Here is an 18,299-nt window from a genome sequence, read left to right as displayed (position 1 = left end):
AAGGCAGATAAATCCCCAGAGCCTGATTATCTATATCCCAAAGTACTTAAGTGGCTCTCAAAAGTGGATGGATTGGTGATCATCTTCCAGGATTCTATAGACTCTGGAACAGCCTCTGCATATTGCAGGGTAGCGAATGTCACTCCAATATTCAAAAAGGGAGGTAGAGAGAAAAACAGAGAATTATAACCAGTATGCTTAATATCAGTAGTGGGGAAAATTTTTGAATATGTTACCAAAGACTTTGTAGTGGAGCATTTAGAAATCAGTGACAGGATCAGAGTCAGCATGCATTTATGAGGGGGAAATCATGCTTGACAAATCTGTTGGAACACTTTGAAGATGCAACTAGAAAAGTTCACAAGGGGGAACCAGTAGATGTAGTATATTTGGACTTTCAGAAAGTGTTTGACAAAAAGTCCCGCACAAGAGATTATCGTGAGATTAAAGCACACGGGATTCGAGGAAGTGTATTGAGATTGATAGAAAACTGGTTGGCAGACAGGAAACAAAGATTAGGAATTAAAGGGTGCTTTTGAAATTGGCAGGCAGTAACTAGTGGGGTGCCACAGGGATCAATGCTGAGACCCCCCCCTGCAATTCACAATATATATTAATGATTTAGATGAAGGAACAAAATTTAACATCTCAATTTGTAGAGAATACCAATGTTGGGTGGGAGGGTGAACTGTGACGAGAATGCAGAGATCCTTCAGAATGATCTGGACAGATTGGGCAAGTGGGCTAATCAATGGCATATGCAGTATAATTTGGATAAGTATGAGGTTATTCACTTTGAAAGCAAAAACAAGATTACTATCTGAATGGCTGCAAATTGGGGGAGGGAAACGTGCAGTGGGACCTGGGCATCCTTGAGCACCACTACTGAGGATAAGCATACAGGTGCAGCAGGTGGTAAAGGCAAATGGCATGCTGGCCTTCATTACGAAAAGTCGAGTATAGGAGCAGGGATGTATTGTTGCAACTATAGAGGGCCTTGGTGAGGCCACATCTAAAGTACTGTGGATAGTTTTGGTCTCCTTTTCTGAGGAAGGATGTTCTTGCTCTCAAGGAAGTGCAGCGAAGGTTTAGCAGGCTAATTCTGGAGATGGCGGGACTGATGGATGAGGAGATATTGACGAGGTGATGATTGTTTTTGCTGGAGGTCTAGCCAAGATAGATGCAGACAGGATGTTCCCAATGGTGGGAGGAGTCCAGAACCAGGGGTCACAATCTGAGGATTGGGGGTAGACCATTTAGAGCAGAAGTGAGGGGACATTTCTTCACCTAAAGAGTGGTGAGCCTATGGTATTCATTACCTCAGGAAGCAGTTGATGCCAAAACATTGAATGTATTCAAGAGATGGCTGCATATAGCACTTGGGCAAATGGGATCAAAGGTTATGGGGAAAAAGCAGTATTAGGCTATTGAATTGGATGATCAGCCATGATCATAATGAATGGTGGAGGAGGCTTGAAGGGCCAAATGGCCTCCTCCTATCCTATCTTTGATGTTTCCATGTTTGCCTCCACCACACTCTAGAGCAGTATTTTCCAGATCTAACACAGTCACACTTTGCTCTATTGCTGGGCAAAGATCACTGTCCACACAAATATCCCCACTGGTCCACTAATATTAAAAGATAGATAATACCAACAGCAGCACCATCCCATGAGCTCAACCAACTTGGCAGAGAATGGGGTCCATGACCAACCTGACCTGAGGGGCTCATCACTACTTTACATGTTGCATTTCTCCATGGAACCATGGCAGTCTGGGTTGTGCATAAGTTACAGACTTGCTTATGTGAACCCAAATGGAAAGAAATTCCAAAAATGTTCTTGGATGTACAAACACATTTTTACAGTCTTCAAACACACCATCACTATCACACTCCTCCAATACTATTACTGTGTGAAAAACACTTTATCCAGCTCTGCAAGTAGTAGTATATAGTCCATAGCATCAGTTAACACAATTTGCTAACTCTCAGCATATAAATTCCTACTGAGATCTGTTAGATACAAATACTTACCTTTCACCCAAATAGTCACCAATGACTGTTTTATTTAACCCTTCTCCCTTGTATAGAAACTGGGAAATGTCTTCAGGAGTATTCTGAAGAAGATCATTTTCGATTAGAAACTGGATCCCCTGCGATCAGACAAAACAACAAGACTCAGAACAATTTTGGGTTTGTCACGGCAGCTTCCTGATCAAGATGCTGAGGCCTCCTCTCTTTTTCTCTCACCTTTTCTGAAGATATTGGGACACAACTGCACAGGCACCTCATTCAAGTGACTATTCATTCACCTGTAGAGGAGCTTGGACAGCAAGTACAGGCAAGCTGTTTTACAAATGGAACTGGTGCAGCTTAGCTCTTCTCACACCCAACATGCATGCAAACAAACAAGCAGCATCCAGCAGGGCTCACCATATTACAAACAGAAGCAGAAATCTTAGGAATGACTGAAAGGCCGCATCTTGTCAAAGTTTCTAAAAGGAAGGACCTACATATCAGCCTTCTGGGTTACAAATAATCTCAGATAAAAGCAGGACTGACTAAACCACAATGCTCCCACAGTTGAACAGCATGCCAGCATTCACTACTTACACATCTGGGCACAGTTACGAAGGACACGGCTTGGTTAAGATTTGCTGAGGGCTAGGGGTCCCACAGCATCCACTCCAGTCTATCTCATTACTCAATCGCCTCATTTAAATGCAGTAGAATCTAGCCCCCTCTTCAAATTAGATGACCATTGTTCTTCTCATTCGCCAAAGCATTGCAATCACATTACTGACCAGCGTTCCAATACCTTGGATTTCAATCAAGAATCCTTTCTACTTTAACTACACTCCTGCTTGAGCATCCTCTACATGTAAAATCGGCTTTGTTTGCTAAATGACTATCCACTTGCTAAGCAAGCATCTGTAAAATATTCCCTCAAAATTCTAAATGCAATTTGGTGATCAGATTAGGGCAAAGTGCACTCCTTCCGCTTGTGAAATTTCTCTTTTTTTTTTCTCCCCATCCTCAGCTGGCACTATCGTCAACCATTTGTCTACTGCATCCTCACTTGACATCCCACAAAATCTCCAGTGCTCAAGGTTGTTTCATCTTTTTAAAAGAAACACTGCAAATTCCAAAAATATATACATACACTAAATTCCAAATTGTCCTCCCCAAATTTCTCTGTGCTTTTAATTATATCAAATATGGTTGATCTTTTGTGTTCTCTGCAATCCTGGGGCTCCTGAACACCAGGCTATCCTTGTTGCCAATAGTCCTGTTGGAGAGTAAAATGAAAACAAAAACACAAGTACAGAGACAGCCATTTAACCCTTTGAGCCTGTTCTGTCATGCAATAAAACCATGACTGGTACCTCAACTCTATTGCCTTAATATCTCAATATACGAGTACAGCAAAATATCCAATGTCAGATTGAAAATTAAGTTAGCATCCATTGCTTTTGTATGGGACTGAGTTCCATACATTCTCTGCTGAAGGGCCAGGCCCACCACCCCCACACAATATACATACAGATGTAGAAGAATTACAGACCAAATTAAAATCAATCCTGTGACATAAGCATTGCACTTCTATTCCATTTATATTGCAACTTGCAGTAAAATATACAGTGGGACACAGCTGAAGATACCTCATTACTATATCACATTGGAGCAAATGATACAGATCAGTGAAAAGAAACCAAAGAGTATAAGAAATATTTTTTTTAATTCATTCAAGGGATATGGGCTAACTATTTATTGCGCATACCTAATTGCCCTTTAATACTGTCAAGCCACTCAGTTCAAGAGTCAAACACTTTGCTGTGGATCTGGAGTCACAGAGGCAGGGAAGGATTGTAGATTTCCTTCCCTAAAGGGCATTAGTGAACCAGATGGGCTTTTACAACAATTGTTTCATGATCATTAGGTCAGATTTTTATTGAATCAAATTTCACCATCTGTCGTGGTGGGATTCAAACCACCACCCCGAAGCATTGCCCTAGTGAGCATGCACATCATGATCGATGGACTGGTTTCAGTGAGCATGCGCAACTTGTCTGGCGTGTGATTGACGTTAGAAACCGTCAATGAGTGGTGAGTACAGGCCTGTGATGAGGTCTCTGGGTTACTAGTCCTGCAACAATGCCACAATGTCACCGCCTAATAAATTAAAATATCCAAACTTAAATATCCATTACCTTTTTGGGATCCATGTTGAATTTCTTTCTCCCCATAGCCATTTGTTTGTTCCTTTGAGTGGTCTTACTGCAAATATTAAAATAAGTAATGAGGAATACCTCTTCCTATTTCTCTATGAATTCATACACAGATTGACTATTAATGTAACCAGTTATTGCCCTCCTCACCTCATTAATGCAGGGACACAAATTCTGCCATTAAGAAACAGGAGAAATAGAAGTAGATAATTCAGCCCTTCCTAGCTAACTGCACTACTCAACAACGTTTTGCTGATCTACCTCATGTCCACCTTCCTGTACTATTCTCATATCCCTTTACTCTTACTAGTGTTCAAATATCTATTGGTAAGTCTTGAACATAACTGATTATGTTTGTGACTGTCCACCATCATTCTTTCAGTATTGAGCCGCATCGCTTGAAGGTAGCAAAGGCTTCTCAGAGGGGTTCCTGATCCCCTGCCCAAAGTCACTCTTTTTTCTGGAGATGCCCAGTTATTTAACCTCTGCCAATATTCAAGTCACAGATCACACCTTCTGCTGTCATTGTAGTAACGCCGCCTGATCATAATGTTATTTAACAACAATTATTTATTACACAATCAGCTTCATTCAAATAACATGGTCATGAAGTTCCAGAGATGACAGACTTTAGGCACAAAAGGTTAGGTTGGAGAAGTTAGGCTCCATCTCTTAAGCAAAGGGGATTGAGGAGAGATTTGATAGAGGTATTCAAAATTATGACAGGTTCACACAAAGTAGATGATGAAAAGCTGTTCATTAGCTGAGGATACAAGAACTGGGAGAACATATGAAGATTTTTGGGTAAGAGATGCAGGGATAATGAATTGGAACTTGCTGCCTACAAGGATGGTGGAAATGAAGACGACAAATTATTTCAAAAGGAAACTGGATGGGCACTCAAGGGAAATAAATTTGAAGGGCCACAGGATAGAATGTGGAAATGAGACCAACTAAATTGCTTTATGGAGAACCAGCAGGGATTTGATAAGCTAAATCGTTTCCTTCATTACCATTACATAATTACTGACTGTAAAGCTCAGAACCTGTTTAGATTGGTTGAAAATGGATTTGCGTTTTTCCTTTAATCCACATTCTGTTGACAATTTCTCTTGCACCATACTCATTACTATGAGTGAGAGCCACATCATACAGTCCATCTCTAGGGAGGGGAGCAGAAACCATAAAATCACTACAGTGCAGAAAGAAGCCATTCAGCCTGCAGAGTCTGCACTGACCCTCCAAAAGAGCATCCCCTTTGCCCTATCCCCGTAACCTCATGCATTTACCATGGCTAATCATAACCTAACCTACACATCTCTAGACTATGGAAGGAAACTGGAGCACCTGAAGGAAACCTGTCATGGAAGAATGTGCAAACGCCACACAGCCAGCCAAGGACAGAATTGAACCCTGGTCTCTGGTGCAGTAAGGCAACAGTGCTAAGTACACTGCCACCAGCAGATCCCACCACCAGCCAATGGTGTGCTGCCTTCCATTGCTAGAAAGATGCTGCGGGGAGAGCATAGAATCCCACATATATGTAGATAGGTTCAGGTGTAGCTACCTGGGGCTGAAGGTATAAGGCCACTGGAGTGCCCTGGAGCCCTACGCCATAGTCTTTGGGAAGTTGCTTTCCGTCTCCATAAATTTCCCTGAACTGGCAACAAGATCTGCTATGCCAGGAAACTGCACAGCTTATGGAATGAGTCATTGCGGTATGTCTGGGTGGTGGTTTAATGACACGCCCCTCAACCTTTTTTAAATCATGTATTACATCTCAAGAGCCATCCAAAAGCCAGAGGCACTAAAATCATCTAATGCTTTCCTAATCGCCAAGTCTGCATGGCATTTACTGGGAGCTGAAACAGGGGTTTTTCTAAAGAATGCAGTTTGAGGTTCCCACTGGAGGAGGGACTCAAGTCAACAGCAGCAGAGGGCAGTGAAACAACTTTTCTGGTAATGTAAACCTGGAGAGGTCCAAAATTTTTTTACACTTTTTTTTACCCAGCAGGTAGTGGATGCCTGGAACTCACAGCTGGGGGAGGTAGTGGAAGAAGGTACAATAGTGAGTTTTAAGGGGTGTCTGGACAAATACATGAATAAGATGGGAATAGACGGATATGGTCCTCGGAAGGCTAGGGGGTTTTAGTTCAGTCAGTGCAGGCCTGGTGGGCCGAAGGGCCCATTCCTGTGCTGTAATTTTTTGTTCTTTTAACTTCTTTTAACATACTTCATTTAACACTCAATTCTGACCCTGTGGCAGAACCTCTGAAGCAAAGAACACTGTTTGGCAACTGAAGACCATTCTTTCCCTTCCAATTCCTCACCTTCTTTTCCTCCTCCCCACAGTTATTCAACTTCCATTCCTCCTCTCATGGGAACTCATGAAGTCTGCCCACAGTAAATGAAACACCTGCAACTCAACAATGGTAGCCATTTTTTATGCATGGTTTTTCATCCTTCCGCTACCTTTAACCTCATCAACACCAAATCCCTTCAAGGACTCAGCACTCCTCCAATTTGGCCCCAGATTTTCATCAGTCACTCGTAGCCGTGCCTCAAGTTGTTTCAGCCCTGAGCACTGGAATTTGTTCCCTACACATCTGTCTCGGTCTTCTCCTTTAAGATGGCCTTTCAAACTTCCCTGTTTAATCTGTACGTCTCATTATGTAGCTTGGTACAAAATTTTGGGATGTATTATCACATTAAAAGGTATTATATAAATGGAAGTTGTTGTTAAACATAGGGTCTTGTTGGTAATGTGTCTCTGAAAATCTACAGGACATGAGAATCAGTTGCTGCAGAACCTTAAAAATTGTTAGCGTTAGCATCGGCGTCATTTGTCTCGCTCCCACTTGCACCCCATTCCAAACCACTACCCCCACTAAACCACCATACCTATACCCGACTCAACCATTATAAGTTCAAAGGTGGGAGAGACAATTAAATTTAACCAATTCAACTCCAAAAAACACAAGAAAAATAAAAAAAATGTTGTTTGCTCTAATTCACACATGCAGGCCTCCCTCACACTGAAAAGGTCATTTAGGGTAACAATTAAGTTTCTAAAAAACAATCATTGTAATGATGATCCCCTCATAGCAGGGCAAAACTGTAAAATTTCTCTTGGTAAATATTACCTAAATCAATACATTTTTGCAGAGAATATTTAGAGTAGTAAGTTGGTGCATTAACATTTTGATTAATGCAAATCAAGTTTTTTTTCCATATAAAGACAGCCAGCACTTTTACAGTCAAGTAAAACATCAACCAAAGCAACAACAGCATTCATCTTCAGATTCAAAAAGCATTCATGCTTATAATTTTACTGCACGCAGACACATCGCCACATCTTGCTTAATAAAAGAACATTTTAAAACCTTCTGAGCTGCAGCAATTGTTAGAATATCAGCCAACTCACCTCTCATCAGTGCAAGTCAGAGTCTCAATCTCACTCATTACCTCAGCTATCTCATCTTTCAGCCTCTGTAAAATAAATATTAAAACATTAAATCTACAAGGCATTAACTGCAGTTTTACAAGATAGCTTTAAGAGAGAACCCCAACCACAACCCCCTACCCCTCCCCCAGTAAGATTCAAAATCCTGATGCCTCAAAAGATGAAGCAATTGATGAAATAAGAGCCCAACAAAGCAAGTCTTATTCATGTGGCAAGCAGCTGTAGACAGACAATACCACAAAACTAAATCACTCCCCTGTTTTTCCTCTCTTCTGGGAATTCAAACCTATTCCCAGGATGAAAGGAAGAACAAGAATTGCAAAGCAACTGGATAATGCTACAGAAAAATCTGGGACAGAATCCTGAAGATTTACTCAAGGCAAGTACCAAGTGATGCACTCTGCTCTACTACAGTTGCAGTTGAAGTGAGGGCGGGCAGGCAGGCAGGCAATGTAGAACAGCACAGTTAGATTTCTATACTTATCACACTGAACACAATTGTTCCCAAAGTATCATTATTTTGAACAAAGGAGGCAGTGAAAATGACAGCTTACAAATGACAAACCACTTGCCACGGTTATAGGGTATGCCGGAGGACAATGGGGTGCCCAAAACACAATAGCGTGGGATGCAGAAAAGATCCAATTGTCTTATATTGGTTCTAGTATTAGTATGAGGATGTGTGCTGTATTCAACACAGATTCGGATAAAATCCAACAGCGTAATAAATTTGTTTGAAGGCCAGGAAGCAATTGTAATTTTTTTTTCCAAGTGGATGATGTAATTAGAAAGAAAAAAGACAACCATAATGACTTTAAGAGGAGTCAGCCAAGTTAATCAATTCAGCAGCCAGATAGCAGATTAAATTTAATATGATGTGCTATTTTTATAAACAGGGAGAATAAGAAAGGGTAAATACATCAAATAATAGAACCTCAAAAGGAGCTGAGAGTACAGACTATTTATTTTCATTAAAATTAAGGTTTAATCAAGCAGTTTTAGAAAAATGCAAACATAAATAAAGACCTAGAGCAATGCCAACACAGACCCACAAAAACTGAGGAAATTCAAGGGGGTGTTCCCCATCATCATCTCAGGGCAATCAGGGATAGTCAAAAAACAAGTCTCACCAGCAACACCTATGTAGAGAGCAAATTTAAAAAACACCTATTTGAGTGCAACATTCTCAGTTATGACCTGTAAGGTGGCATTTGCCATTCCATATTTTGCAGAGAGCATAAAAAATACAGAATTTGCAAAAATGCAAATGCTTTGCACAGCAAACATAAGAATGTTGCTGCTGTCACATCAAATAAAATGTAATCTTCTGCAAATATGCTTCTAAAGAGGTTGCTACAGAGACAGAATACGCAAGCACATTTTCAATTAGGCAGCGCTTTTAGATGTGGAATTGTTCAGAGTGTTGATCAACATCAATGCAGATGTGCATAAATTCAAATGGATCAAAGAGAAGATTAGAATTTATGTCTCCAAGTCCCCCTAAAGTTCCCAATGATCTCCCTTTCTTGATGGTGTCCTATGCCAGCACAAATACAAGCACACTCTGGACAAGTTCTTTAATTTTAAAAGATTTTCCTACATTAGAGGTTATGTATTAATGTCAAGGAGATTGAAACAGCTTAAAAATCGATAGACCCAAATCCTATCTGACCTTGATGTAAATTGAGTCCATGGTAATAGATGCGAAGCCACATAATGTATATTCAACGTTAAAAAATACAGTGCACAAATTATGTCAACAACTGGTATTTATATATCTTTGTCATATTAAAACATTGTAAAGCATTAAACCGACACCAAGATACACTGAGATATTGGAATGGATTACCAAAAGGTGTGGTCAGGAATAGTTCTTAGCAATAGAGACAGGGACATTTTGGAGCTCAGGCAGCTGTTGGCATGGCCACCAAATGTAGTACAATTAAAACAAGATTGCTTACAGGCCAAAATGAGAGGAGTGCAGGTTTCTCAAAGGGTTGTCAGGATGCAGAAGATTACAAAAGATGTGGAGCGGGGAGGCCATGGTGGGATTTGAAAACAGGGATGAGAATTTCAAAATCAAGACGTTGCCAGACCAGGAGCCAATGTAGTCAGTGTACACAGGGATGACTGATATAGTCAAACATACAAATTAGAAGTAGGCCATGCAGCCCCTCAAGCCCTCTTTGCCATTCAATAGGATCACGGTCAATCTGATTGTCACCCCAATCCCACATTCTTGTCTACCTTGATAATTCTCATGTCTTAAATGAGTGACCCCATATTTTTAAACAGTGATCCCTAGTCCTAGAACAAGAGGTTGAGCTATGAGGAGAGGCTGAATAAACTAGGCTTGTACTCGTCAGAGTTTAGAAGAATGAGGGGAGATCTCAATGAGACGTATAAGATGATGAACGGGATGGATAGGATAGAGGTGGAGAGACTCTTCCCGCTCAGAAAGGACAGTAGGACTAGGGGGCACAGCCTCAAGATAAAGGGGGGGCGGTTTAGAAAGGAGTTGAGGAAGAACTTCTTCACGCAAAGGGTGGTGAATCTCTGGAATTCTCTGCCCGTTGAAGTGGTGGAGGCTACCTCGCTAAATATTTTTAAGACGCGGGTTGATGGGTTTTTGATAAGAGAGGGGATTAAGGGTTATGGGGAGAGGGCGGGAATGTGGAACTGAGCCACGACAGATCAGCCATGATCTTATTGAATGGCAGGGCAGGCTCGAGGGGCCAGATGGCCTACTCCTGCTCCTATTTCTTATGTTCTTATGTAGTGCATCGAACAGAGGCAGAGTTTTGGATGACAGAGGGAAGAATGGGGAGGGAGGGAGCAGTTGGTGGTGGTGGTGGTTAGGCAGGTGTCCATTGGGACATTCCAATAGAGAGGCAACAAAAGTAAACGTAACAAAACTCATGGTGCTTCATTATGAGACAAAAGAAAGGACAAAGGAAGTGACACCAAGACAAAACAGATGACATCAAAAGAGTTGACCAAATGCTAAATCCAAGGTAGGTTTCAAGCAGTGTCTTGAGAGATGACGACACTCAGGGAGGGAATTCCAAAGCTTGGGATTCCCAAAGCAAGTGGGGGACATACAAGAGGCCAGAACTGGAATAGCAGCAGTGAAATCAGGTACCAGGTTAAAAGCCAGACCGACTCACCTCAATGTCAGCCATCAGTTCCTTCTTCCTCCGTCTAATATTGTCCAGTTCTTCCTTCTCTTCAAGTGATAGTTCAGGTGGCACTGCAAAAAAGAGAGAAAATTTAAATACGAATTGTAATGCAAATTAAGGAATGAGAGTGGCAGGTCACAATCTTAAAACACTGAAACATTGCAAATAAACATACCTGTGAAAAATATACACTGCAATTTTTGTACTTGATTTCGGATTTAAGTGAAAATACCCGACAGATCCAAGAAGTCATAATTTTACAAGTTTTAAATAGAGTACTTGTAGTCGCTGTACAATTTTAAGCTCCTACTGGAAGTATTAAAACCAGAACTAAAGAAAATCAAATCTCATTATACAGTTATTATCTCTGCAAGGCTCATTTCTCCAAGTATTTTGCTGAACGGCAGAACACCAGCTTCCAAACAAAAGACTAACCCCGACAACCAGAAGCTATACAGCTTCAGATTTTGAAATGGAGCATATGCTATAGCACTCAAAATATAGAGCCAGTGGTCCACAACACAATACATCTTCCAGCAATTTCTAAACCAATTTCAGTGGGTTTGTCGACCAGAAACAGTCATCATTCCTCAAGCACCCATGAAATTCTGCACCGTGCAGCAGAGAAAACTGCTGCTGCAACTCAATGCAGCTTTGTTCACCCTTTGTCATTAGCGCATCTTTCTTCACTGTACCTGAGCAGCAGTACTGATGTAGTCAATATTCCAGACTCCTAACTGCTGAAAAGACAGATCCAATGATCACGATCACACATACACAGCCACAAGAGGTGGGAGATGAAGGCCACTCTCAGTAAAAAGCACAGACGAGTTCTGCCAATCTACCCAGACACCTGTTTGCTGCAGATCTTACTAATGCAACCCTGATTTTACAGCAAAATCATGCTGCAGTGTTTAGCACAAGCCCCAGCACGCTGCAGGCTGTACAAATCAATGTTTCTGTAATAAGACACTCCCTCACATTACAAGTACTGCTAACATTCACTCTTCCAGGCAAGCTTTACTCAATGGTGCCTGGGCCAATGCAACACTTCTTTTTCAAAAAGGATTATGTCAGGCTGACATATTGGGAAAGCCCACAACTAGGTCATAATAGGTACATGATAGATTGGCAGAACTCTTGTATGTTAGCCCCACCTCATTTCAAAGTACACAAAGATGTTCCTTTTAATTGAAAAAGCCTCAATTTTACAATAAACAGAACCAAACATCATACACAGACAGGACACTGAGTTGACAAGTCAAAACAATCTCTTACAGGAAACTGCATTCTCCCAATTAGCATCTTACTAGTTTCTCAGCGTTAGCTACAGGATTTTAAACACTGCATGTTGTCTTTGAGAAATTAAGTGTTTGAGGATGATTACACTGCAATGGCAAGCTGCTTCAATAAAACGCACAACTCAACATCAAACATTCAAGGCTGGGACCATGAATGGATTTGACCCTTACTGTCATGGATTGTGTTAGGAGCCACCTGAAAGTTGACGCAGTGGCAAGTTTACTATAACAGGCTGTCCTTAGTCGGTGCAGGAGGTACTGTTCTGTACAGCCCACACTAGTATACACCAAGAACCTTTGGTTAAGATATACCCATGTGACATTGATCCTGTGAGATGCAAAGTTAATTCCATTGAAAGAGACATGTCCTAAATACCAAATAATCCTCAGAGTCTGGAAACAAGAGCAGACGTATGTTCCAACACACAGTAAATAGGACACTTGCCTGATATTTTACTGAAAAGTCCAGGTCTGCCAAGACATTGTTTACAGGGCATGATATACAATCAGTTTCAAATGAAGTCTTAGAAACCCAAGGTGTTTTTCTTTTAAGGAGCAGCTTGAGCTCCTTCAGAAGCAACGAGAGAACAACCACACTAAATCACATCAAGGTTGCCAGCAATAAGCAGCCATGTGGGCAGCAATCAGTCTAAAAATGCCCCCCCCTCCCCTGGGGATATCAAGTTACTGGTGCTGCCCACTTTGTTGATCAGGACAAATTGTCCAGTCCATATTCTACTGGAGAGAAAACAGAATACAGCAGATCATTCTTGTGAAAAAAATACAAAATGACTTACAGCCCAAATAGATGGAACACAGTTGCAGTAAATCACAGCAAAGGTCACACAACATCAATATAACCACAAGTGTACTTGGGATGTTACAAATTGCATCGATTTCCTTGGGGAATGGAAGTTGGACGAATAAAACTCGAAGAGGTCACAACTGAACTGCACCACCCAGTAATTAGGAGATACAAATACACACTTTTTATTTGAATATATACCACTCAGAAGCAGGCTTGCATTTTAAATATGGCATTTAACGTGATAGTCAAAATAAATGGAATATTAAATGTTTGAAGCATTTCTCCCACACGGATGTGGGTATATTTCACTTGAGGCTTTGGACCTGCATATCTAGACCAGATATAAGTACATGAACAGTGTGATCTTCTCTAAAGGCCTGTGCTACATGTCCTCCTCAGCAATCCCACCCCCTCCCCCAACTAGGTTGTTCACTCCTCCCTCCCAAACCATTACCCCCACCCCCCCCATATCAAACAATTCTCTTTCTGCCACTGAAGACAAAACGAGATTTTAAAAATCAATACAATTCTACGGAATGACTGATGAGTGATGCTTACGTGAGATGTCAGTACAGCATTGATTTTTCATCTTTGTACAATGCCCAGCTGAGGGGCAACATCTGTTTATAACTCTGAACTCTACTTGACCCAGCAATCAAAGGGAGAAAGCATTTCAAATTGCTGAGTGACAGTAAACTGAAGCCAGCCTTCACTTCCATTTGTTACACTGACCATTCTAGACATTTCTAATGTTGCAATAAAATTAACCTTCTTCTTTTCATTAATTGCATTACATTCTTACAAAGTAATGATGGAATAGAGACAAAGAGAGGCAGAAACTTGTATTTCTATAGCAGCTTTTTGAATCGCAGGATATAGGATAGAACTATTCCAACATATCCCAGATTCTTTAAGAGGAAAATAAAACCATGATGCATGAGGGTGGTGAGGAAATCAGACTTTCATCATCATTTATGCTTCCAATTATTCTCAGTCAGATTTCTGGGTATGACACCAACATTTCCAGATGTCTGCACTTAGTCATAAAAATGTAATGGTAATCATCCTACTGGTAAAGCCCAACACAGCTAAGCCCCAAGGCAGCTTGTTTATTGTGAAACAAACCTAAATAATGACTTGCATATCTCACCTTTGACATCAAAATGTCCCAAGGCATTTCACAGGTGTATTATCAGATAAAGGTTTGACACTGAGCCACCGAAGGTTATCTTAGACCAAAAAGCTAGGACAAAGAGAAGGCTTTCCAAGAGTGTGTTGAGAAGGAGGAAAGAAAGAGAAAGTCAGAGTTAGGGAAGGTATGATGTGGGTATGCCGGCGTTGGACGGGCGTAAACACAGTAAAAAGTCTGACAACACCAGGTTTTAGTCCAACCGATTTATTTGATAATAGACTCACAAGCTTTCGGGGTTAGTCCCTTCGTCAGGTGAAACTCTAAACTGCCTGTGCTTTATATGCTCTGTCTGAGGCCAGAACTCTCCATTCACCTGACGAAGGGACTAACCCCGAAAGCTTGTGAGTCTATTATCAAATAAATCAGTTGGACTAAAACCTGGTGTTGTCAGACTTTTTACTGTGTTTAGGGAAGGTACCCAGAGCACGCACGCACGCAGAATTGAGGAATGCAGAGATCTCAAAGGAAAGCCATAGAAGGATTTGATCCCAAAGATATGAATTTTAAATTTGAGGTGTTGCCAGATCAGGAGTCAGTGTATCTAGTGAGCATTTAGGGCAAGGAGCAATAGTCAAACGCTAATCTGTTCATTGCTGAATTAGGCAAGTAATTTCTCTCCTTCTGAAGACAAACCCATTGCTGGATTCCACTGACATAGGAACATTGAACGTAGGAGCAGGGATAGGCCATTCAGCCCTTCATACCTGCTCTGTCATTCAACAAAATCATGGTTGATCTGGTTGTGGTCTCAATTCCACTTTGCTGTCTGCACCCCCATAACCCTCAACTCGCTTGTCTATCAAAAATCTCTCTCACTCGGTCTTGAATAAGTTCAACACCCCAGCCACCACTAGTTTTTGGGGAACAGAATTCCACAGACCAACAACCCAGAGAGAAAAAAATCTCCCCATCTCCACCCTAAAAGGGAGACACCTTATTCTTATTGTCTTTCAAGGGAAAACGGCAATGGGTGCAGGAAAGGCATGTGCCGGTTAGGAGAAAGGATGGGAAAGGTAGGATTAGAGAGCCATGGATTACTAGAGATATAGAAGACCTGGTTAAGAAGAAACGAGAGGCGTATGTTAGGTCTAAGCAGCTGGGAATGGAGAGAGCATTGGAGGAATACAGAGAGAGTAGGAGGGATCTCAAAAGGGGAGTTAGGAGAGCAAAGAGGAGGCATGAGATGGCTTTGGCAGGTAGGATTAAGGAGCATCCAAAGGCGTTTTACTCCTATCTTAAGAGAAAAAGGGTGGCTAGGGGTAAAATCGGTCCCCTCAGGGACAGACAAGGGGAATTGTGCTTAGAGACAGAGGGAATGGGGAGATCCTGAATGAATACTTTGCATCGGTATTCACGAAGGAGAGGGGCACGATGTCTGGTACGGTCATCGAGGGAGCAGTAGACCAATTGAAAGATCTATCGATTACGAGGGAAGAAGTGTTAGGGCTTTTATGTAGCATTAAACCGATAAATCTCTGGGGCCCGATGGCAGTTATCCTAGGCTGCTTAGGGAGGCGAGGGAGGAGATTGCTGGGCCTCTGACGCAAATCTTTGTCTCTTCTTTGGACACAGGTGAGGTCCCAGAGGACTGGAGGATAGCGAACGTGGTATCGTTGTTTAAAAAAGGGTAGGAGGGATAGCCCGGGTAACTATAGGCCGGTGAGTTTAACGTCAGTGGTAGGCAAGTTGATGGAGAGGATTCTTAGGGATAGGATGTATGAGCACTTAGTGTTGCGATCTGATTAAGGATACGCAGCATGGCTTTGTAAAGGGGAAGTCTGGCCTTACGAATTTGGTAGAATTCTTTGAGGAGGTGACAAAGACAGTCGACGAAGGACGAGCCGTTGATGTCATCTATGTGGATTTCAGTAAGGCGTTTGACAAAGTCCCTCATGGTAGGTTGGTAGAGAAGATTAAAGCTCATGGGATACGTGGCCAGGTATCTAGATAGGTAGAGAACTGGCTTGCAAAGAGGAGTCAGAGAGTAGTAGTGGAGGGGTCCTTTTCCAGCTGGAGGTCTGTCACTAGTGGTGTGCCGCAGGGCTCAGTACTGGGACCTCTTCTCTTTGTAGTGTATATAAATGATTTGGAAGAGGCAGTAGGCGGTGTGATCAGCAAATTTGCTGATGGCACCAAGATGGCTGGATTGGCGGGCAATGAGGATCAGTGTCTGGCAGTACAACAGGATATTGATAGGCTGGTTGGTTGGGCAGATACATGGCAAATGGAGTTTAATCCGGATAAATGTGAGGTGATGCATTTTGGCCAGAATAATGTAGGGGGGAGTTATATGATAAAGGATAAGCCCATAAGGAGTATAGAATCGCAGCGAGACCTGGGGGTGCAAGTGCACAAGTCTTTGAAGGTGGCAGTGCAAGTGGAGAGTGTGGTGAAGAAAGCCTATGGTATGCTAGCCTTTATAGGAAGGGGTATAGAATATAAGAGCTGGAGTCTAATGTTGCAGTTGTATAGAACGGTGGTTAGGCCGCATTTAGAGTAGTGTGTCCAGTTCTGGTCGCCTTACTACCAGAAGGACGTGGAGACTCTGGAGAGAGTGCAGAGGAGGTTTACCAGATGTTGCCTGGTATGGAAGGACTGGGGTATGAGGAAAGATTGAAGAAATTGAGGCTCTTTTCCCTTGAAAGACAGCAACTGAGGGGGGATCTAATAGAGGTATACAAGATTATGAAGGGTATAGACAGAGTAAACAGAGGTAAGCTATTTCCTATGATAGAGACACATAGGACAAGGGGCCATGGACTTAAGGTGAGGGGAGAGAGGTATAACACAGATATTAGAGGGAGGTTTTTCACACAGAGGGTAGCGGGGGTATGGAATGCTCTGCCAAGTAAGGTGGTGGAGGCAAACATGCTAGAGTCATTTAAGAGTAACTTAGACAGGCACATGAGTGGGTTGGAGATGGGTGGATATAGGAGATTGTTTTAAATAAGGGTCATTAGCATTGGGGCGTCCCTGGTAAGGCAAATGGATATGGTACAATAATAATGTTTTTTTTTCTTTTCATTCACAGGTTTTAAGTCAGTCCGCCTTGTGTCCAATGAGGGGCATACACGCGATGGGTCGTACTTGGGCTGCTCTTGGTTGTTCAAGATTGGCCTAGTGCTTCATGTCGTTAGTGTGTGATTAAACTGGACCAGATACTGGGCAACACGACAGCTCAGTGACTATCACTGTTTGCTGTGCAGACACATGGATTTGGGCCACTGTCTGTGGGAGTTTGCGCATTCTCCCCGTGCTTGCGTGGGTTTTCTCCGGGTGCTCCGGTTTCCTCCCACACCCCAAAGATGTGCTGTTAGGCTGATTGGCAGTAATAAATTGTCCCTAAATTAGTTTCCCTCAATGTGGATGGCCATAAAACAATAGATAAGGGTCATGGGTGGAGGGGGGGGAACTGGTAGTGTTAAAATGGCGGCATGGGCTCATTGGGCCGAAGGGCCTGTTTCGTTCTTTGTCTGTTCTTAAACTATCCCCCTAGTTCTAGTCTCCCTAAGAAAAGGGAAACATCTTCCCTATAACCAACTTGTCAAGTCCTCTCAGGACCTTATATTTTTAATAAGATCACCCCTCATTCTCCTAAACTCCAGTGGGTATAGGCACAACCAGTGCAACATTTATTCATAAGATAAGCCCTTCATCCCAAGAATGAACCAAATGAACCTTAACTGAACTGCTTTGAATGCAAATTACTTCCTTTTTCAAATAAGGTCAAAACTGTGCACACTATTTCCACAGGAGTCTCACCAAGGCTCTATGCAGCTGCAGCAAAATATGCCGCTCCCCTTGCAATAAACTCCAATTTTCCATTCACTTAATCATTTGATGTAGTTACATACTAACTTGAGATTCACATACCAGGATATCCAGATCCCTTTGCTTTACCAAGTTCTGCAATCTCCATTTAACTAGTACATTGTATTATTCCTGCCAACACAGTTAAGTTCACATTTTCCCACATTACATTCCATCTGTCATTCAGCCAATGCAGCCCACAGACTGATCAAAATAATTCCCCATCTATCCCAGCATCAGAATGGCTCAGTGCATCACCACTCAAAAAGAGAACTATGATGGCAGGAAGAATTTCAGAACTTCAGAGCAGAAGGAT

General features: G+C 42.0%; 1 protein-coding gene across 1 annotated transcript in view; it reads right to left on the bottom strand.

Moving 5' to 3' along the window:
- The window catches only part of LOC145355027 (cytohesin-3), an 86,490-nt gene that overhangs the window by 33,779 nt on the left and 34,412 nt on the right, over positions 1-18,299 (bottom strand). The window contains exons 2-5 of the mRNA XM_080206802.1: positions 10,861-10,943; positions 7,655-7,719; positions 4,213-4,279; positions 2,036-2,154 (exon numbers count right to left, since the gene is read on the bottom strand). Of these exons, the coding sequence (XP_080062928.1) occupies positions 2,036-2,154; positions 4,213-4,279; positions 7,655-7,719; positions 10,861-10,943 (334 nt within the window). The remainder of the gene's footprint in view (positions 1-2,035; positions 2,155-4,212; positions 4,280-7,654; positions 7,720-10,860; positions 10,944-18,299) is intronic.

The sequence above is a fragment of the Carcharhinus amblyrhynchos genome, chromosome 18 (genome assembly GCF_965287045.1).
Source record: "Carcharhinus amblyrhynchos chromosome 18, sCarAmb.v2.hapA, whole genome shotgun sequence".
NCBI lineage: Eukaryota > Metazoa > Chordata > Chondrichthyes > Carcharhiniformes > Carcharhinidae > Carcharhinus > Carcharhinus amblyrhynchos.
Note: the sequence above shows the minus strand (reverse complement) of the source record. Positions and strands in the feature narration are given on the sequence as shown.